Source organism: Heloderma suspectum, chromosome 7, assembly GCF_057233095.1.
Source record: "Heloderma suspectum isolate Gila_16-S chromosome 7, 16-S_ref, whole genome shotgun sequence".
In the NCBI taxonomy this organism is placed as follows: Eukaryota; Metazoa; Chordata; class Lepidosauria; order Squamata; family Helodermatidae; genus Heloderma; species Heloderma suspectum.
Genome location: NC_139464.1, coordinates 1,862,398 through 1,882,910, shown reverse-complemented (window position 1 = coordinate 1,882,910; position 20,513 = coordinate 1,862,398). Strand labels below are relative to the sequence as shown.

At 60.1% G+C, this 20,513-nt stretch overlaps 1 protein-coding gene across 9 annotated transcripts in view; it reads left to right on the top strand.

The window, feature by feature from the left end:
- IMPDH1 (inosine monophosphate dehydrogenase 1) overlaps positions 1 to 20,270 on the top strand; it is a 36,264-nt gene extending 15,994 nt beyond the window's left edge. For 2 of the 9 annotated variants that reach the window (XM_084808784.1, XM_084808788.1), the window contains 12 exons: positions 3,111 to 3,212; positions 3,903 to 3,977; positions 4,622 to 4,828; positions 5,218 to 5,305; positions 6,234 to 6,433; positions 7,117 to 7,208; positions 7,779 to 7,882; positions 9,319 to 9,462; positions 10,189 to 10,330; positions 11,005 to 11,148; positions 12,736 to 12,819; positions 16,974 to 19,146. In XM_084808784.1, coding sequence (XP_084664910.1) covers positions 3,111 to 3,212; positions 3,903 to 3,977; positions 4,622 to 4,828; positions 5,218 to 5,305; positions 6,234 to 6,433; positions 7,117 to 7,208; positions 7,779 to 7,882; positions 9,319 to 9,462; positions 10,189 to 10,330; positions 11,005 to 11,148; positions 12,736 to 12,819; positions 16,974 to 16,998 — 1,407 coding nt within the window. In that variant the 3' untranslated portion in view covers positions 16,999 to 19,146. The other 7 variants (XR_014784186.1, XR_014784185.1, XM_084808791.1 and 4 more) reach the window with 7 other exon arrangements.
- Positions 20,271 to 20,513: the final 243 nt, after the last annotated feature.

The following is a 20,513-nucleotide window of genomic DNA, read 5'->3' as shown; positions in this document are numbered from 1 at the left end:
CACCCTGCCTTTTATTAACTGGGTGGTCTGATCTGAGTTCGAATTTGCACCTTTCCAACCCAGTGGGTCAGAGAGGAAAGCCTGACCAGAATAAATGACCACAGACTCAAGAATGTAATCAATTAGTTTATTGAAACACAATACATAAAAATATAATCTTCATAGAGAAAATAATATTACTAACTTGAAGACATGGTAGCATTACTATTTAGAAAATATTATAAATGCTCAGAGAAGGGCCTAAGGAAGCAATCTGCAAACCAACAAAACGGTATAAATGGTGTAAGAATGGCACTAAAATGACATTAGCAAAGCCAGTTGAATCCTCATCCTTGGCTTGCATGTCCCTTCAGCCTGAAATCCGATTCGACTGCCTGGTCCAACTGGACCACTGGGTTCCAGATAGCTGCTGTGACTGCCAGGGCTGAAGCCGGGGCGTTCTGCGTCCAGAGCAGGCGCCCCTGGTGTTATGCCTGTGCAGCACATTTGCCTCCCCCCTCCAAGGAGCTGCATCGGCATGTGGCTGCCCCAGATAACCTTGCAGCAAGCCGTTACGGCGGGCTTGGCTGAGGGAGGGTGACTGCCCAGGGTCACCCGGTCAGCCTCAGGGCTCAGCAGGGAATTTCCCCACTGCTTTCCCCATCCCAACATGCCAGCCCAGTTCTGGTGGGGGGTCCCAGAGGGACCTGGGTCCAGCCTTACCTGCAGAGGGGGGAGAAGCATTTCCACCTTCCCCGGTAGGTTGGGCAACCTAAGACGTTGGGTGTTCTACATTTAGGTTTCTCTTCTTGCAACGGTTTCGTTTGTAGCACCAGGGATTCCCCAGCCCTGAAGGCGCTTGCTGTTCACGGGGACTTGCCCTCCGTGGCCACACACAGAGCAGGGCTATTTAACTGCTGACTTGCCAGAGGGGCTGGTGCATTCTGCACTCCGGAGAAAGTGGGAAGGGGGGTGGGCCAGGGTGAGGGAGTCTGCCCCAGCGATGGCAGTTCACCCTCTCTCGGGATTCAGCCTTGGCTGTCTACCGTTGCACCCCTGGGGTTGGGTGGCTAATGTGTTCCTCCTGGGCCTCCTGAGCTGGGTTTAGGTGGGGGGAAACAGTTGTGGGTCAGGGCTAGGGGGCCAGGTTCTCCAGTGGGCATCAGTCCTACCTGGATTAGTGCATGGGTGGGTGGGGGTGTACAGGCAGGCGGGGGTAGGGATGGGCGAACTCCCCCATGTCCTGTTCATGTGCCACTCACTAGACTCCTGCTGGTTGCCCGAAACTGGCAGGCACATAGGCCAAGCCTCCAGATGGTCTGCGGGCACCTGGTGAGAGCTCACATCTATTTTTGCCGTGATTTTGCATAAAATTGCAGGTATAGCTATTTACAGAAATTGCGATTTGCACAAAATCATGCCTGTAAATAGCGCTGTTTATGCAAAATAGCGCAAATCTCAATTTCTGTAAATAGCTATACCTGCAATTTTGCACAAAATTGCGGCTCGCAGCAAAACAACAACAAAGTGCTGAGTTGGGCAAGTTCAAGGATCCACGAGGAGCTGGTGTCCAGGGGGCTGAGCTGGCGAAAACTCCCTGAGCTCCCTGCCACCCTCAGACCGGCTTCCTCCGGCGTCCTTAGGCAGGGGCTTAGGTCTCGCCTTGGCAGTCTGTATGGCTGGGCTTTGCTGCCCCCTAGTGCCAACTTGGCTTCGGTGTGGGGAGTCGCCATTTCGGTAGGAGCTATGGAGGCTATTAAAGGATTCTTCCTCCCCACATTCCAGCCCCCAAACATTCCTGCCACGGTCTATCTTAATGTGAGCCTGAGAGAGCCTTTGCCCCAGCTACACGTTGACACTTAATGGAAGTTGGCCCCTGGCTAAATGGCTTGTGTACCAGACCCTTGGCCATGCCTTTATTTTTATTATTATTTTTTTTAATTTAATTTCTATACCACCCAATAGCTGAAGCTCTCTGGGTAGTTCACAAAAATTTTCCCAGCCTTCTCCAAGCTGGGGCCGTCCAGATGTGTTGGACTATGAGAGATGTAGTCGAACACATCTGGAGAGCTCCAGCTTGGGGAAGGCTGCCTGACCTCTTCAGTTCATTTGCCTTACGATATTTGTAATGTTTAGCTTCACGATATGCCCTAATTGGAGTTAGGTTATCTTTTATTCCAGGCTTGTAGACGGAGAAGTGAGGCGCAGGGTGAGGGCTTTCCATGAAGACACCCAAGAGGTCTCTTCAGATGTGGGGCTTGAACTTGGATCCCCCCCCAGTGCTCTCGACACATGAGTGGCCGTCGCATGTCCCGGCCTCTCCCTCGGCCGTTAGATGAACAGGTGTCTTAGCAAAGGGGGGCGGGGAGACAACTGATACTTTGCTTGCAAAAAGACGTTTTGTACTGCAGTATTTGTGACCACACTCAGTAATTCTAAATAAGTGCTCGTGGACGGAATGCGTGGTGGGTCTTGAGAGCCTGCTCCTGGAGAGATAAGCTCATCAGAGCTAATTGGGCCACGCCGACTTGTTGGCTAATCTGCCAGCAGAGCTGGTGAAGGTCAGGCCGGGGGATGGAGGGTGTTTGGGGGCTGGGCGGTCACCAACCGCAACTGGGAGAGGCTGGTCAGTGGGTGAGTTGGCACGCTCAGTGGGCCTCCTTCCTTCGCAGCCCTACCTGCTGGTCTTTCCTTTGAGGGACCTGGCTGTTGAGACCCGGGCAAGTGGGGGAGGCTTCCCAGCTCCGGCATGTGTTCTGTGTTTGGCCCTGGGTGCGGCACTTTGGCCCTGAATCAGCCTTCCTAGTTTTGATGTACAGCTAAATGCCAGGATCCCTTCCCTTTACGTTTTACGCAGAGATGTGGAAAGACGTGAATGTCTCTCTCTGCTGAGGATGCTGCATGTGAGTTGGCCGTCAGGGCTCTGCTCTGCTCTGCTCTGCTCTCGGCCATACAGTGCACCTGCGAGGGGTGGGGGCAGATGCACCCCATCCGCTTTCGCGGTGGATTCTCGATTTCCACGGATGGCCCTCTCTCAGTGCGGTGTGGCGCCCAGCCCTGCTGTCTGGCAGGCTTTGTTTGGCACAAAGTGAGGACACCGTTCAGGGCTGACACGGTTCTCTCCTCCAAAGGACCTGACCTCGGCGCTGACCCGCAAGATCACCTTGAAGACGCCGCTCATTTCCTCCCCTATGGACACGGTCACGGAGTCGGATATGGCCATTGCGATGGCGGTGAGTGCCTGCCGGGCTCCTCGGCAGCCCCTCCACACCTTCCGTCCCTCTCCCTGCCCCAATAAGAGCCCTGAGAAGGCTTGTGCTGAACCCTCTGTGGCGGTGTAGAGGAGAGCAGCTGTGCACCGCGTCCATGGGGAGCGGGACCAAGGTTTCTGTCTCCCGGGAGATGGGGGCGGGGGGTCCCGCCTTTCAGCGCTACAGGGCAAGGGGCCTGCTGCTTTGGTCGGCAGCTGGTCAGCCCAGAAGAAACCCACACCGATGTGCTGAGCCTGGCCAAGCACGGTCCCGGCCGCTGTGTGTGCGGCCAGCACGCTGCACCTCACCTCTGGGCCGCCTTTGTGGAAAGGCTCTGCCCGTGCTGAAGGGCGGTCAGTGGCCGTGCCTGGCCCTGGGAAGAGAGCTCTCCTGGGCCAGAGCGGCTGGTGGCTCTGTGGGGATGTCTGCCAGAAGCCACCTTGGGGGAGCCGAGAAGCGAAATGCAGCTGCTGCTTTCTAACAGCTGGAGCCTGTGGCCGGCGAGGTGGCCTCCTGGCGGCTGCCTGCGTCCTGGGGCTGGAGGCGGCTCCCCGGGGTGGGCAGGGCAAATGGCTGGGTTGGGCTCGGCCGTCTCTTGCTCCCAGCCCACCTCTTTGGTTCTGAGGCATCAGGGATCCCTGCTTGTCTCATAACCTCTGCTCCCACCTGCAGCTCATGGGCGGGATTGGGATCATCCATCACAACTGCACACCCGAATTCCAGGCCAACGAAGTCCGTAAGGTCAAGGTGAGTGGCTCTGGCGCCCTGTCTGCAGGTGGAGTCGTCGTGAAAGTGTCTGCGTGGCAGGGGGAATGCTGCAAGACCACCCCAAATGCTGTGGGGAACAGGACCACTCCTCACCCTCTCAGGCCTGGCTGGCTATACGCCCCAGGAGATCATAGAATCATAGAATAGTAGGGTTGGAAGGGGCCTACAAGGCCATCGAGTCCAACCCCCAAATTGCCCGCCCGCCCTTGCACAGGCCCATTTTTGGTGCTCTGGTCCTGCCCTTGCTGATCTCCTGGGTGTGCCCTGGAACTGCAGCCAGAAACAGCCTCTCGGCCTGCCCACTGCTGGCCTGCCCCTGCCTCGTTGTGGTGGGGGGGGGGGCGGGGGGAAAGCAGGGTGTCCAGGTGCGTCTCCCTGGATTTGTCCTGTGCCTGGCCAAGGGGAATGCCAGACTGAGTCTGGGAATGATGGTAGTGTGGTCGGAGAAGTGAGGATGGGCCTGCCGGGGGAACGGGGGGCATCGGGTAGCGTGGCTCATGAGGGGTGCTGGGAATGTGGCTGTCCTTCAGAAACGACAGCCCTTTCTCTCCTCTCTCCTCCCCATCCCCACTTTCCCCCTGCCCCATCCCCACTTTCCCCCTGCCCCATCCCTGGCATTGCAGAAATTCGAGCAGGGCTTTATCACAGACCCTGTGGTGCTGAGCCCAACCCACACGGTGGGTGATGTTTTTGAGGCCAAGATCCGGCACGGCTTCTCAGGCATCCCCGTCACTGAGACGGGCAAGATGGGCAGCAAGCTCGTGGGCATTGTCACCTCCCGGGACATCGACTTCCTTTCCGAGAAGGACTACAGCGTCCCCCTCAGCGAGGTGTGCTGGGGAGGGCTTGACCCTGCCCCCCCCCCCCGGTTAGGGCGCCCCGTGGCTTCCTTGGGAGCAGCAGTCCACTCCTGTGGCCCTGGAGGGCCTGTTAGATGAGGCACCGGGCAGACAGATGCCAGCCCCACGGCTGGGGCGGGCCTTGCCAAGCACGGGCTTTGAGGGCTGTTGGCTAAGGAGGGTGCTGGGAGGGGCTGGCCCCGGTGTGGCTCCAGGACGAGCTGGATGCTGAGGGGCGGGGATCCCTGGAAGCCCCCAGGGCCCAAGGAAGTTTCCTGTTGACGTCTTTGGAGCCGGGGGCGGGGCTGCCAGGGAGTCTGGGGCTGGCTCGCTCCAGTCTGCCCCATCTCCTCCGATCTCCCCCTGCCCTCCCGGTGCAGGTTATGACGAAGCGCAATGACCTCGTGGTGGCCCCAGCTGCCGTCACCTTAAAAGAAGCGAATGAGATCCTGCAACGGAGCAAAAAAGGTACCGGCAGGGAGCAGCACAGAGTCCGCTGGGGTGAGACGAGGGGCCGTCCTGGCATGTTTATAGGCCAAGCTTAGGCCTTCCTTTGGCTGGAAACACCAAAGGGGAGCTTGGAGAGCAGGATGAAGAGATACCCGGAGCTCCCTGGTTGCTCAGGGCGGCAGGCACGGCTCCCCTTGGCCAGCTTGGGGCGACAGAGCGGTCGGGCTCCTGGGATTCATCCTACAGGGGTGGGCAACACCCGGGAGTTTGGAGGCCACATCACCCCCCCAACCCACCAGGGGCCTCGTCCCACCCCCGTCAGCTCTGCAGGGAAACAAGGCAGATGCTCAGTGCCTTGATTCCAGAGAGTGTCATGCTTCTGGGCGGTTTCCGGGAGCCCAGTCCTGTGTGCCAGCAAGGCCTGTGCTCCCCTCCGCCCATGCCTCACGTCCCCGCAAAATTGCTGCAGTCGTTCCTCCACCACCACAAAGCTTGAGGGCACAGGTTCTGCCATTGCGTGGCAGTTCTGGCAGTGCAATTGCCGTGGCCACAGTGGTGGCAGCAGGGGAGCGCAGAGGGGGCCACGCAGATGGCCATGGGGGCCCGCATGGCCATTTATGCCTGTTCACCCTCCCTCCCACCCCACTACAAATCCTTGGTTGGCTGGGATGATTCCTTCCTTTCCTTTCCCATGCACGGTTCAGCTCCGTGGGAGGAATGGCAGTGACTGTGGGTTGTGGGGACAGACAGGGACACAGACAGGCTAAGCACTGAGGCTCCAGCATGTGGCTGGAGGGTCCGTTCTCGTGTCTCTCCTCCCCCCTCCCCTGGGGGTTGACACTGAGCGGGGTGGGGGCACCCTGAGTGTCCCTGGGTGAAGGAAGGGCCCCTTCCCCAAAGGGCCGGCCTGCGTCCTGCATCTCGCCACCTCCTGCCGTCCTCACAGGGAAGCTCCCCATTGTGAATGACGTGGATGAGTTGGTGGCCATCATTGCCCGCACGGACCTCAAGAAGAACCGCGACTACCCGCTGGCCTCCAAGGACTCTCGCAAGCAGCTGCTCTGTGGGGCGGCCATCGGCACCCGCGAGGATGACAAGTACCGGCTAGACCTGCTCATGCAGGCCGGTGTCGACGTGGTTGTGCTGGTGGGTACCGCCCTCCTCCTGCCCCACTGCCCAGGTGGATGCTGGGTGGCCCAGCTTGCGCTCCTATGGGGTAGTCAGGCTTGGCGGGTCGGGCCTCTGCAAATCCCCTTTGGTGACCCGTATGAAGCTGAGGGCAGGGCTGCTGAAGACAGCGGCGGGGACCTGAAGAGCCCCCCTGCCCCCCAGCCCAGGGAGCAGAATCAGAGTGTCACAGTCGTCTGCACTAAAGAGGAAACGTTCCAGTCCTGCACCAAGAAAAGCTCAGTTCTGCAGTCTGCATGAAGGCTTCCATGCGCGCACTCTTGTGTCATTCTGCGAGTCTTGTTCTGGGTTTCTTATAGACATGGTGGCAAAGGGTACTGAATCTCGCTCAGTCTTGCTCTCTTTGCTTCTCGGGATTTTTTCCCACTTGCCTGAACCCTGGAAATCTGCCTAGAAAGAAAAAGCCAAGTGAGAGCCGGGATTCTCCCACCGTTGCGTTCTGTGTCTGACGCCACGTTTTGCACCTTCTCATGCTCCTGCAGTCAGGGCAAATGCGCACGGCTGCCGCTGCCCACCTTCCCTCCAGTGTCCTCCTCCTGCCTGGAATTCCTTTGTGTGTGTGTGGGGGGGTCCTCAGCTCAAGGAGGACGGGTCTTTCCTTTCCTACTCTAACGGCCCTTCTTCCTCTTTCCACAAACAAGGATTCGTCTCAGGGAAATTCCGTGTATCAGATCAGCATGATCCGCTACATCAAGCACAAATACCCGGAGCTGCAAGTCATCGGTGGCAATGGTGAGCTCCCAGGTGGCTTTGGTGGGGCCCCCCTCACAGACGCTGCTGTTTTTGGTCTTAAGCCAAGGTAATTAAAGATCTTGTTTGGCCAGTTGATGATGTGGGGGAGAATAAGTGCTAGAAATGGAAGTGATCGACATTTGGAACATGAAAGCATCACGCTTCCAACACTGGGCAGTCAGGTGCATCCAGTAATCCCACAAGCGGGGCAAGCAGGTAAAGCAGTACATCCAGAGGTAGAGTGCCTGTGCACAGGGAGGCTCCACTGAGTTATCCTAGCTATAATAGCCACTGATAGAACTCCCCCGCCTTGAATGGGACTGAACCCTTCTTTGGTGGTGAACGTTATGAGAAGTGGAAAGGCAGGCCGTGGTAGCTACACTTAGAAACAGCTGCGCTGGGCGTGGGGTGCAGCTGTGGCAGGGTGGGCAGAGGGATCTGGAGGGCTGAAGGGGCCGGCGCCCCGGACGACTGAGCCCCCGGAGCTGCTCCGGAGCCCTTGAGTTGCCAGCCGTGTGGTGGGCGTGTTGGCCAGGTGTTTCATGGGCACCTTTGTTTCCTCTCCTGTTGGATGCACAGTGGTGACAGCGGCCCAGGCCAAGAACCTCGTCGACGCCGGCGTGGACGCGCTGCGCGTGGGCATGGGGTGTGGCTCCATCTGCATCACGCAGGAAGGTGAGCCCAGGAGAGCGGGGCGGTGCTGCAGCGGGCTGGGGCTCCTGGACTGGCGGCCCTAGTCTTGGTGGAGAAGAAAGCCAGCTGGGGGCTCAGCGCAGGCCCTAGAATCTCTTTCCAGTCCTAGAGGTAAAAGGGTGGGATGTGGTGGCCGAGGGGGCTGCCTCTGAGCGTGTGCAGAGGGCATTTCCCTCACCACAGAGTAGGCCTGCTGGGGATGAGGAGGCATAGCCTCCAGGCAGCCATGAGGCCTGCCCATGGTGCTGGCTGGACTGCTCATCTGGACTGGGGCCTTTCAGGACTGGGTTTCACTCTTGTGTCTTCGATTTGCTAGCGGATGAAGTGAAGGGGACCTGCCCCCGAGGAGCCAGCTCTGGTCTTCGCGTGGGCCGAGACATGGGGGCCCTTGTCCCGCTCTTGCCCTGGACTGATCCCTGTGACAGTCCGGTGTCCTTCAACGTGGGCTTCTGCCGGCTGAGGCTGCTCCAGCGTGATTGCGCGGGCGGCCACACTGGCTCTCTGTTTCTTCTGTCTGAAACTGCAGTTCTTGTTATGGCTCAGGTGGAGAAGTTAAAGTCACCCACACTGGGACCCCAGCTCAGTATAGAGCCTCCTGCAGGAAGGGAGCTGAGAAGGGAAGGGAGTTGGACATGTAAGCCCTGGCAACACGGTGCTTCCATGGAGGGGGCAGTGGTGGTGAGAAGCCACGCGTGGGTGCCAAGAGCAAACAGTAGACCAGCCAAGCCCAGGTCCTGGACTTTGGTAACCATCACATCCATACAGGAAGAACAAGGCCCAGGAGTGGTGTGTGCCAGCGCGCACGCGCGCTTTCATGCGGTTTTGGCTTCCAGCATGCCAGTCTGGTGACTCCTCCCCCCTGGCCACCTCTCCCCCCCGGCCACCTCTCCCCCCCCAGTCCAGAGAATGAGTCAATCCTTGATTCTGGAAGTTGCACAAGAAACCCCCACATTCTGCCATTGGAAAACTCTCTTTATGATGGGTGAGTGCCTGTAGACTGAACTTTGCAGCATTCATCCAGTTTGTGCCCTTTTTATTTTGTTTGCAAATGTGTGTATTAAGTGGGTTTACTGGCAAAGCAGGAGTTGAATTGAAGTTGAGTCTAATGCTGACTTGTGGCCATTTTGAAACCAGAAGTTATCTCAGCTGTTAGCAGATCTTGTCTTCATCACCCTAATGGTTGGGGGACAAAACAGATGAGAACACCTGAGGAAGAGTTCTGTCCAACACAAAAGTTTGCATGTTCCTCTGCCCAAGAAGCCATTCTGTTGCCTCTTTGCCTTTGGTCTCTGCAGTCGGCTGCATTAGTGATCCCAGCTGAGGCATGCGGGGAAACTCTCTTCAGCGGCTGGGGCTGCGTGAGACCCAGGGTGGCCTTGCAGTGACTGCCCCTCTCCCCTTCTCCCTCTGTGCTTCAGTGATGGCGTGTGGCCGGCCCCAAGGCACAGCAGTATACAAAGTAGCAGAGTACGCCCGCAGGTTCGGTGTGCCCGTGATAGCTGACGGTGGCATCCAGACCGTGGGCCACGTTGTCAAGGCGCTCTCTTTGGGAGCCTCCACAGGTGAGTTGGTTTGTGGCCACCTAGCAGCTGGGCTTCCTCCTCTTTCTGAATGGGGAAGCAGCAGGGAAGGAGACCCCAAATGGTCCCGCTCTGCTGTGCCTGACGAGCAAAGAATATACAAGTCTGTGTCAGAATGTGCGTGTTGCCTCTGAATGAGCTGTGCACCTTTTTGACCTCCATCAATGCCAGCGTTCTGAAAGAATGACTTCAGTCTTCAGCATGTTGTGTTTCCTTCCTGTCTTGGTTGTTCTGTTCCTTCTCGTGGGGGGCAGGTGAGGGGACCACTCTGGCGTCACTGCAGGGCGGCTCCTGTAGTCGCAGCTAGTTGTTACATATATCCCTTCGCATCCACGCCCTGCCTTGTACACATGGGCAGTGTGTATGCCTTGAAGGAGCTTGGGGCAGCATCTGTCCTCCCCACCCCCTTTGCTCGTGCTGTGGTCATGTGAGGCGGGCTAGGCGGAGAGAGAGCGACTGGCCCGAGCTCCTCCAGTGAGCCTTTGGGCTGGGTGGGGATTTGAACTCGGGGGGGCCCCCCTGGTTCGAGTCTGGTACACTGGCCAACCACTGCACGTCATACTGTCACTCAGCATTCAGGAGTGCCAAGCCACAGAAAGCAGGTAACCGGCCCCTAAAATGGGGGGGGGGGGTCCATGGCCCATGGCTTCTGCCTGTGCTCTGCCTTGGATTTGCAGCCTCCTTCCTTCCTTCCCTCCCTCCCCCTAGTTATGATGGGCTCCTTGCTGGCTGCCACCACGGAGGCTCCGGGCGAGTACTTCTTTTCCGACGGGGTCCGGCTGAAGAAGTACCGGGGGATGGGCTCGCTGGATGCCATGGAGAAGAGCAGCAGCCAGAAGCGCTACTTCAGGTGTGGCCTTGCGGCACCGGGGCTGGGGAAGAAGGCCCTCGGTGCGCGTGGGCAGGGCGGGCAGCAGTGGCGATGGCCCCGTGGGCCTGCTCTTGCCAGGCTCTGAGAGGCCAGGCCTTGCCCCGGGAGCTTCTGGCCTCAGTCAGCCTTCCTCAAACAGTGGCCCCCCAGATGTTTCGAGCTGCAGCGCTCTGGCCACGCTGGCTGGGGCTGAGGGGAGCTGGCGTGCGAGACATCCGGAGGGCGCCAGGCTTGGGAAGGCTGCCCCAGCAAAGGCCCGCATTCTGGCCAGGCATTCGGTGCACTGGACAGAGTCTCTGTGCAAAGGCCACCTGAGATGCGAAGGGTGTTGACAGGCCTAATGGCACAGAGGCGCCGTTGGCCTTTTTGCACACAGCACTTTGAAGGTGCTCCAAGTGTTTAGCGGTGTATTATCTTGTGATCCCTTACTGACCACAGCCCTGCAAGGTAGGTTGCTACTTATTTTCACCCCTGTATTGCAGGTGGGCGGGGGGTTGTTGAGAGAGAGCGCTTGCTGAAAGCTCCCCTGTGAGATTGTGGCAGAGGCAAGATTTGCACTGGACTCGCCAATCGGTGGCTCGGTCTCGGTGGCTTTTGAGTGGGGCTGGGAATATTGGGTGACCACCTGCCCCTCTTCCTGCCTTGCCTTCCAGCGAGGGGGACAAAGTGAAGGTGGCCCAGGGCGTTTCAGGCTCCATCCAGGACAAGGGCTCCATCCAGAAGTTTGTGCCCTACCTGATTGCCGGCATCCAGCACGGCTGCCAGGACATTGGCGCCAAGAGCCTCTCCATTCTGCGGTGAGTAGGCCAGGGGGGCCGACTGGCAGCCAAGGGGCTGCTCCTCCCCTTTCAGTGCCACTTGGCTGTGCCACATGGCCAGCCTTGGGAGTTCGTGGATGGTGTGCTTGTGGGCAGGCCCTGGCACCCCTGTGGGTTCCCTCTTCCCATCCAGTGCTTAGCAGTTGCGGGTGTTCCAGCAAGAATGGATGTCCCAGGCAGAGGATGTGGTGGTGGGGGGGGAGCCTGCGGGCGGGGAGGTGGCCTTGCCAACTGTAGCTGGAGGGGGATGCCTACCTTGACTTCTGTAGAGACCAGATGTGGCGTCCCTGCTTAGCCCTGGCACCCAGAAACGTGGGAAGAGGGATCCCCATCGCCATGGCGAAAGCTGGATCCCTCCCGCGCCACCCCCCAGTTGCTGTGGTACCTGCCCAGCTTCCTCAGGGAGAGTTCCATCTTGCTAATTGCACGCTGCCACTTAATTATGTACAGTATTCTGTAAATCTCGGAAATGACGTTTTTTCCTTGTTCAGAAGGTGGGCGGTGTATATGTGTGAAATGGGTTGAAATAACTTCAGTATTTTCTTGACTGTCAGCACCAAACTGGCATCATTCTTGTGACTTAGAAAATCTACATAAAATAGACGGGGCTCGACACAGATGCCAAGGGGGTCATTCCAGGGAAAGGGAGAGAGTGACGCAAATGACAGTTGGGTGCATCTGTAGTGAAGAGTATTTTCCATCCTTTTCTCCCCATATGTCACTCCCTGCGCCCCCCCCCCCCCATCGTGAGAAGGATCTTTCCTCTTTACATTTAAAAAAGCCTTTGTTGCCCAGGTCCATTGAAGCAGAGCACCTCACCTGCACGATCGCTCCCCTGTTTGCCGCGCTGTGGGGTTCTCCCCCTTTGTGATATTGACTCCCCTGAGCAATTGGGGCCACGTCCAGTGTGGTGCTTCAGCTGCTGCCGTGCAGATGGAGAATTTCTGCGGGCACAGCCTATGGGTTTCCTCTTAGCGCCATTGAGGATGCCCTCTGGCCACTCTGGGGCAAGCCAGCCTCCAGCCCGATCCAGCAGGGCTTCTCTTATGCTCCGCTGGACAAAAGGGGCTCAGTCCCCTCCAGCACATTTGTGTCTCTCTCTAAATATGACCAGCCAGTTTCCCCGGGATGCTCAGGAGCAGAGTGGGATGGCGATGGCCCTGCCTTGCTTGTTCTCCGCACCTGGCGTGTGGAGACCACCTGCCTTGGAACAAGGGGGCTGCCGGGGCAGTGGCCATGGAGAGGCTTTTAAAAACTCCCCCATCCCAGTTATTTACATGCATTTGTTTACAGTGCTCTGCCTTCCTTCTCGAAGCCAAAATGCAGGATGGGTTGCAGCCACTCTCACATCCCATGACATGTCCCCAAGGCAGCCTGCAAAGGCAGCCGGGGGTGTGAGAGAGCTGAGGGAGGACCCTGGCAGTCTGTGATGGGGCCAGCAGCCATTGTGCGCAGCCGATCGGGGGCAGGGTGCGGTAGGGAGGGGGCCGAGGCTCAGCAGAGCAGAGTGGGGCTCTGCACTGTCGAGGGAGAGGCCCTGAGGCCTTCTCCGCTTTCTCCCTCCAGGTCCATGATGTACTCTGGCGAGCTGAAGTTTGAGAAGCGGACGATGTCAGCCCAGATCGAGGGGGGCGTCCACGGCCTGCACTCGTAAGTATCTGACCGACCTCGGCTGCCTGGTGCTGTGTCCCCCTCTGGCCAGTCCTTGCTGCGTCCAGGGACCTGCCCTGCTGCCCCTCCCCCTTCAGCCTCCTTCCTGCCCCAGCTAACCCAGGAGATCAGGGCTCTTGCCCGTGCAGGGCCTGCTTAGGGAGGGAAGGGCCACCTGGTGGCCGTGGCGGGTGGGGTCCCTGGCTCCATGGTGGGGGCTTTGGAGAGTAAAGACCTCTGCCCCTGTGGTCTCAGTGGGGCAGGGGTGTTTGGGGGGGCAGCAGGTCCTTCTCCATCCTGAGGGGAGCCCATGTGGACGTGTGGCTGATGGAAGGCAGTCTGCTTCCCGCCTCCAGGGGAAAGTCCGTCTCTGAGTGCGAGGCCCTTTCCGGCCATGTCTGCACCACAAACCCTCAACTCGCTCCATCAGGGCCCTCTGCTCTCCTCTCCCCTGCCAAAAAAGATCCCTGGGACGGCTTTTCTGTAAAGGCCAGGGTTACTCCAGAAAACTTGTTGTAGTGTCACTCTTTCAAAACCTGAGGTTTCCAGGATGCTTTGTGATACTCCGTGATGCGCTGTAGAAGTGGCTGAGGTTTGTGGCACGTGGCTGGTCCCAAGAGACCAGGGTTTCTGGTCAAGTGATAGGCGTGGGGGATCCAGCCTGGAGCTCTCCCGCCTTGGGGTCCTGTATGGCTGGGATCAACACTGGGGTGAGGGGGAAAGAATCCCCCCCTTTAATTTCGCACAGAGCACATGGAGTTGTGAGGGCTAAGCACAGGCACATTCTGCGGGGGCGGGGGGAGCGGTGCATGGCAGGTGAGTGAGGAGGAGGTGTTTCGGTTTGCTGTTCGACTTGTGCAGGTTGAGCAGTGAGAGGAAGGGATCGCTGCCCAGGGGGCAGCGATGCTGGAGCCGGTGGGTGGCGCAGCCGCTCTACCTGGCTCTTGCCCCAGGATGCTGGCTTTTGCTGCTTTGGCCCCTCCCTTCCCAGAGGACCTCTGCTCTTTGGGAAAGGCTCTAGCCAGCTCCCAGGGGTTGGCCTACTGGCTTCGAGCGTGGCTGCACCGGCTCCGTGTGGTGTGTCTGTCCCCTTTGTGCTGCGTGAAGAGGGGAGCGCGAGGGGCCTTGGGGAAGAGCGTGGCTCGGGGTCTGTCTGAGCACTGTGGTCTGTGGGCCGTGGCCCAGCTCCTGTTGTGGGAGTCGCAGGCGTTGGCCTAGGTCGATGTGACACCCTGGCCAAGAGTTTGCAGGCAGGCAGGGCTCACTGCTGAGGAGCCTACGTTTAAAATGCCAGTTGCAGTGCAGTAGATGGAAGCATAATGGCACTCCACCACCCAGCAAGGCTTACCCTGAACCTCCAAGCAGCAGCCCAGAGGCCGAGGAGAGGCAAGGGGGTGGCCTTTCGTAGGATTGCCCAGCAGGTTCGGCGGAGCACTGTGGATCCCCCCCACCCCTTTGGCAAGAAGAGCTGCTCTGCTCCCTCGCTTCTTCCCTCCGCAGTTGGTCAGAGCTGTGAATCTCATGCATTGTTGGACCAGCTCTTGGGGATCTCCAGGTTTGGGCCCAGAAAGGGAACCTGATGTTCAGATAAGGGGGTGCTTTCAGCAAGCCCCCCATCCCACTCCAAGGCTCCTTTTAAAACTTCATTTCTGCAGTCCATGCAAGGCCATCTTCTGGGAGCAGCACCCCCTGATTTTTGTGGCTAGTATATATTCAGCAAACCAACTTGGCAATAATGCTGAAAGGCTCAGTCTCCATGCTGTGGGTGGCTGGAATTATATGGGGGCCCCAGAAACCGCTGAAGAATAAAAAATGTCCTGCGATGTTGTGCAGAGGTGAGAAGGAAGAGTATTTGGAGGGAGCAGCTTCCCCGCTGAAACACCCCACACCACAGAAGCAGTGGCAGGACGGTTCTCGCCGCACCCTTGCCTGAGGAGTCCCGCGAAACGTCCCCGGGGCAGACCTGGGAAGGTCTTTTGGGCTGACGGCTGCTCCTTGTTCTGTGTGTGGCAGTGCAGGGCTCTTGGTGGGCTTCTCTGGCAGATCAGATGTGTCGGAATGAAATGGGGAGCGTGTCTTGAATAGAGATGGCATTTCGGCCAGTCCTGGCTTTTGCAAGTGACTAACACCTGCAGTGACAAGGATGCTGGGAGCACCTTCTGGGGCACTGAGCTCCTCGTGGGCCTCAGGCAGGAGGAGAGCTCCACCCTTGACTTGGAAGGGTCACAATGGCGGTGGCTTGGAGACCTCAGTGGAATCCACCCGTGGCAGTTTCCCAAGCCGGCCACTCCCCCGGGTGAGCGGCCGTGGCTTCCTTCCCCTGCTCTAGGCAGCCCCTGCTTTCTCTGTAGGAGGGCCGCTGCTGCCCGGCATGGCCTCCCTCCTTTGCCAAAGACGCTCCGGGCCAGCAAGAGTGCGGAGGCACCAGGGAGACCTGTGCCATGGCTGGCTCCACGTCAGGTGTGATGGAGCTGGAGATCAGGACGTTTCCCCCAAAGTCTACTGTTTGCCAGGCGGGGCGGTAGCGGGGCAGCCTCCTGGCAAAAAGGGACACGAGTGGAAGCCTGCGTGTCCCGCGCGACGCCTGTGGAATCCCGGGCCTTGCTTGGCTCCTCGTTCGGGGCTCCGCGCCAGCTTGAGAGATGCGAGCAGCAGCTCGGGGCTCCCGAGGGTGACGGCGCAGCCTCCTGGAGCTGGGGGGGGGGGGGGCTGCCTGCTCCGCCCCGCGCCTCTCCCATGCTCCTTAGGATTCTGCCCAGCAGTTTGCCAGCCCCATGTCCCCCTCTCCTCTGAGCCCCACAGTCGAAGGAAAACTGGAGCCTCTTGTGTGGAATAAATAAGACAAAATAAACCCACTTTAATCTGTTCCCTGAACATGGAATGGAGTTACCCCTGAACTGGGAGATAACAAGCAGTCTTTTGATAAATCCAGCCAGTGGCCCTGGAGTCCACGACGGTAAGCCGTGGCTGTTAGCTGTGCTGTGGTGTCCTTCCAGCCCTGCTGTTGGAATCGGTTCGCTGGACTGGCCGGCGTGGGAGCCTGGCAGAGTGCCTGGGAGCCTCGCACGTAACGCTCATCGTTACCAGCCCACCTCCTTTCATGTCCCATGTTGGGTGTTTGTGGTCTAAAACATGGTGTGTCCCCCTTACAGCGTTTTGGCACCAGGTTCCCTGGGGAGCAGCTGCTTGTGTTCCTGACAGGCCATTGGCTAGGACTGGCCGAGATGTTGCGCTGCTGAGGCGAGGGCCAGGAGGGCGGCCCCTCTCTCCAGCTGACTGGCCTGGCAGTCGGGCTTTCCTTAGCGCTGATGATGGGGCAGCATCCTCCACCGCGCCCGAAGGCAGCAGATGAGCGCAGGGGGCAGAGAGCAGGCTGCTTGGCCAGCTCCTGGCACCTGCTGCCTGAGGTTCCCGGCTCGCTCTGCCTCGCGGTGGGGCTGCTCTGCCCACCTCAGGGCGGTGTGGTCAGCTCTTAGGTGTTGAACTATTTGCCCTGGGGCACCAGGTGGGCCCGGATGGCCTTTGGCGCTTAAACACCTAGAAACATACCCCGGCGTTAGAATTCCCAGACCTTTAGCTTAGCCTCTTCTCTTGCTCCCTCACCCACCCTAAAAAGAGCTGGCTTCCCATTTTACAGCTTTAAAAATGGTTTCCGAAAGATGCTCGAGTCCTGCCTTTGGAGGGGGTGGGAGGTGTTCTGCAATGCTGGGGCGCCCCTAAGAATGCCCCCCTTGACCCCGGTGGCGTGTGTGTGGGGCTCAGAGATGGCGTTTTCAAGAGGGTCTGGGGGGGGCTTGGGAGGCTTCCATTTCTTCCCTCTGTGCCTTGCCCCACAGGTGGTGACTGCTCCTCTTCGGCGTGGCGTGCAATGTGTGGGGTGGCAGGGCTGCGGTGTTGCTGGTGGTGCGGCGAGGTGGGCCTGGCTGGGCGTGGCAGTGCTGGGCGGCTTCTTCCTGTGGCTTGGCAGTGCCCCAGTGGCTCCTTGCGCTTGAAGGTGTTGGGCAGCTATTGGGGTGGGGCAGGCTTGGTGGTCGTGGTGTGGCTGGCACGGGGTGGGCTGGGGGTGACGGGGGCAGCAACTGTCTCCCAGGCAGGGGCACGTTGACCTTGTAACCTTCTCTCTCTCTCCCGCCCACGCCGCGGCCTTCCTGTAGCTTTACGTTTCTGCCATGTAAGTAACTGGAATTCGTAGCGCTGCCCTGTCCTGGCGTGTGTCGGATGTGGGCCAGTGGCTCCGTTCTCCCCCCGCCCCTTCGCCTCCCCTGCCGCACTGGGCTTGCAGATTGGTGGTATTGGATTCTGACCAGTGCGCCCCCCCACATCCCTTCTCACTCAGCCCCCCCCCCCCCAGTTTTGCAAGCTTTCCGCTGGCCTCCCTCCTGCCCTGCGATGTCCGCGGTGGATCTGCAGTGAGCGGAGTATGGGCGCTGAGGGGCAGGAGGCATGCAGCCGAGCCGGCCTCCGGCAGGAACTCTCCTGGCTCCCAGCCTGCCGAGGGCTGCTGCCCTGGGCGCCTGCCCTCCCCACCCGGGAAGGGCTCCGCCCCAGGCAGCCCCTCCGCAGAGCGAGGCTCTCCGGGTGCCGAGCAAGGGGCTGTGGCACGCCTGCCTGTTCTTCTGGGCAGCCTGGGCTTGCCTTCCCCAGCCCGGGCCCCTCCAGGTGTGCTGGACTACCGCTCCCCTGATCCCCCAGCCAGCAAAGCCAGGTTGGGGGAGGCTCCCTAGACCCTTTGCAGAGATCTTGTAAAGCGGGAGAACTTGGCCGACGCACTCCCACCCTCCACAGAGGTGTAGTTGGCCTGGCCAGGGCATGACGTGTCTGCTGCCAGAGGCAGCTGGCCGGCCAAGGAGGGCTAGGTAGACGCCAGCACGCCGGACATCTCCTCCTGCCCCCCACCCCCCCAGCAGGACCGGGTGGCTGGGTGTGCTCCCAGCCCGGGCTTGTGCGAAGGGTGCTTGGATGCATGGCCGGCTCCTGCGCCCAAAGCAGGCCGCTCCCGTGGCTCCTGGACCGGTCTCCGCCCTGGGGCCAAAGCCACCTTTGCTCTAGGGATGTGGGAGTTGGGTCTTGGGAATCTGGAGAGACACTTCTGCCTTTGAGGGGAGGCATCTCTCTGTTCCCGCCGGACACACGTGCCCCTCCAGCAGCACGGGAGAGGGGTGGCCTTGCCTGCTGCCCTCACAGAAGCCAGGCTGCCTGTGCCTCCTGCCTTTGTCTCTAAGCAGGGCTCCTCGGCAGGGACAGCGCTGTGCCCCAAGAACAGGGCCTTCTCCCCTCCTGGGGCACGCGGGGTGGGCAGGGCTCCCGGTGGCCCTGCCGCGTGGAGCAGGCAGAGGTCGGTCAGGGCGCTGCCGGCCTCCTTCCATTTGCCCCCTGTTGGCAGGGCTTGGGTTGGCATGAGACCTGGCCAGGGTGTGCCAGGGCTGCCGGATCCTCTGGGTCCGGGGAGCCCCTTGGCAGCCTGGTCTCTGCTGCCCGTGGCCAGGAGAGGGGGGCAGAGTCACTGCACTGGAGGAGGAGAGCCCAGGGGTGCGTGTCTCCCTCGGGATGGGTCTTGGAGGGCACCTGGAGACTCTCCGGATTTCCCCGAGTCGCATGCTTGGGGGCCGCTGCGGAAGGCGGCTTGGTGCTGGTGGCTTCTGCGGAAAAGGGTCTTGCTCCTGGGCGGAAGCGTGGACTGCCCCCTGCACTCAGGGTGTGGGAAGGGAAAGGTGGGTTTGTGCTCCGCGAGGCTGGGCCAGCCTTTCCCACCCCGATGCCCTCCAGCGGCGTGGGACTACAGCTCCTGTCATTCCCAACCCACATGGAGGGCATCAGGTTGAGGAAGGCTGTCCAAGTCTCAGAACAGCCTGTCGGGGGCTCGGGTTTCCCCATTGCGCTTCCTCAGGCTGTTCCTGTACTTGGCTCATTCCTGGCCGTGGCACCGTGCCCCGCATAAGCTGCAGCACACTGGCTGCCCCCTCTCACAGCCCTCACTGCCTCCCGCCTGGCTGCCCAGCTGCCGCCCCCCTTCCTTGGACGCACGTTCTCTGCCCTGTGGGGCAGATGGAGTCCCTGGCAGCGGCACAGGAATGATGCTCGATTTGGTGAAAAGGGGGGTGGGCAGTGGCAGAGGCACAGTGGGGGGAGGGGGGCTCCAGGAGAACAAGCGACAGCGCCCCCTCGGCAGGCTTTGGCTCTGTGGTGCGGCGCGTGGGTCGTCCTCCTGGCTCCAGGCCTGGACTCCTCCCCGAGCCGCATCAGCCACGCTGGGATGCAGCCCTCCTCCGGCTCTGGGCTTTAAGCGGCTGGACGTGGGGGGCTGATCTCTCTCTCCTGTCTCCCCCTCGCTGCAGTTATGAGAAACGGCTGTACTGAGGACGGCTTCCAGAGCAGCAGCAGCCAGCAAGCGGCTCCCACCGCCCCCACGCCCGTTGCTGCCGCCAGTGGCCGCCGCACCTGACCGGCAGCGCACCGCCCCCACACACCTGGGCTGTGCTGGCTGACGCAAAGACTTGCACTGTGGACCACCTAGCCGGGCCGCCTCGGGGCACCGCCGTCTCACCCCCACCCCCGCCAAGCGGTGGCGTTGTACATTGGGACGAGCTGCGGGCCCTGTGGAACTCTCCGGGGAGGGGGTCTCTTTGTGGGGGGTGCTCGGAACCCCACTCATGCTTTTCCTTGGCGACAGACCCCCCTGTTCCGGAGGGAGGGAGGCAGGTGGTCCTAGGCCTCTGCAAGCAGCCCTGTGGTTTCTGGCCGTCCTCGTGGGCCAGGTCCTCCTTCCCCAGCAACGTACCCTGAGCTGCAGCCTGCCCATATTCCCGGGGGGGGGGGGGAACTACCCTCCATCTTAGTGGCGTTGTGTGTGGTGTTGGGAAGAGGCACCTCTCTGCCCTTCCCTCCCACCAACCCCCGTTTTTATTCTGGGCCCTTCCCAGGCAGGGTTCTCCTTGCTCTGTCTCAGGTCAGCTTGGGGAGCCCGGCCTGCTCCTCACAGTTGCCTTCTGGGCTGGGGGCAGCTGGCGGAATCTCCCAGGGCAGATGCAGCCCTCTCCTGGGCTGCTCTCCTCAGCACTCCTGGGGCTTCAGACCAACAGGATGGGGGCTGCGCTTGGGTTGGGAAGATGCTGGGCACCAGAACAGCTGCTGCAAGGGGGGGACAGTCTCCCCTCTCCAAACACCTGGCCAGCCCCATGGCCACCTGTCAGCCTGTCTGGATTACCGCCTGGGCTAGATCCAGCCCTCAACCCCTCCAGCCAAAGTGCCATTCCTGCCCGTTAGCAAGTGCTTGTGGGGAGGTGAAGGGCGGGACTCCACCCCCTCCGCTGTGGGTGGCCAGAGCTCTGCTGTGTCTTTCCCAGTTCCAGGGTGCGTTCCCCCCCCCCCCCGGCTGTAACCTCTGTGCATGTTAGGGTCCAACGTTGTGTCATTGTGTATTATTAAATAATAAAGCCACAGAGCATCGGTGACTGGCTGATGTGGCTAATGTTGCACCAGGCCTGCCAGTGGGGGGGCCCTGTCTCCCCCCCCCGCCCGTGTTTCTGGCATTTCGATTCCTAAGCACCCCACCAAGAAGGCCGAGGCTAGCTGGCAGCAGCAGGGGGCTGGTCAGAGCTGGAGAGCCGCGTGCACTCTCCGGCCACTGCCTTCTCCCCCTGCATCAGCCTTCTCCAAGCTGGCGCCCTCCAGATGTGTTGGCTTGCAATTCCCAT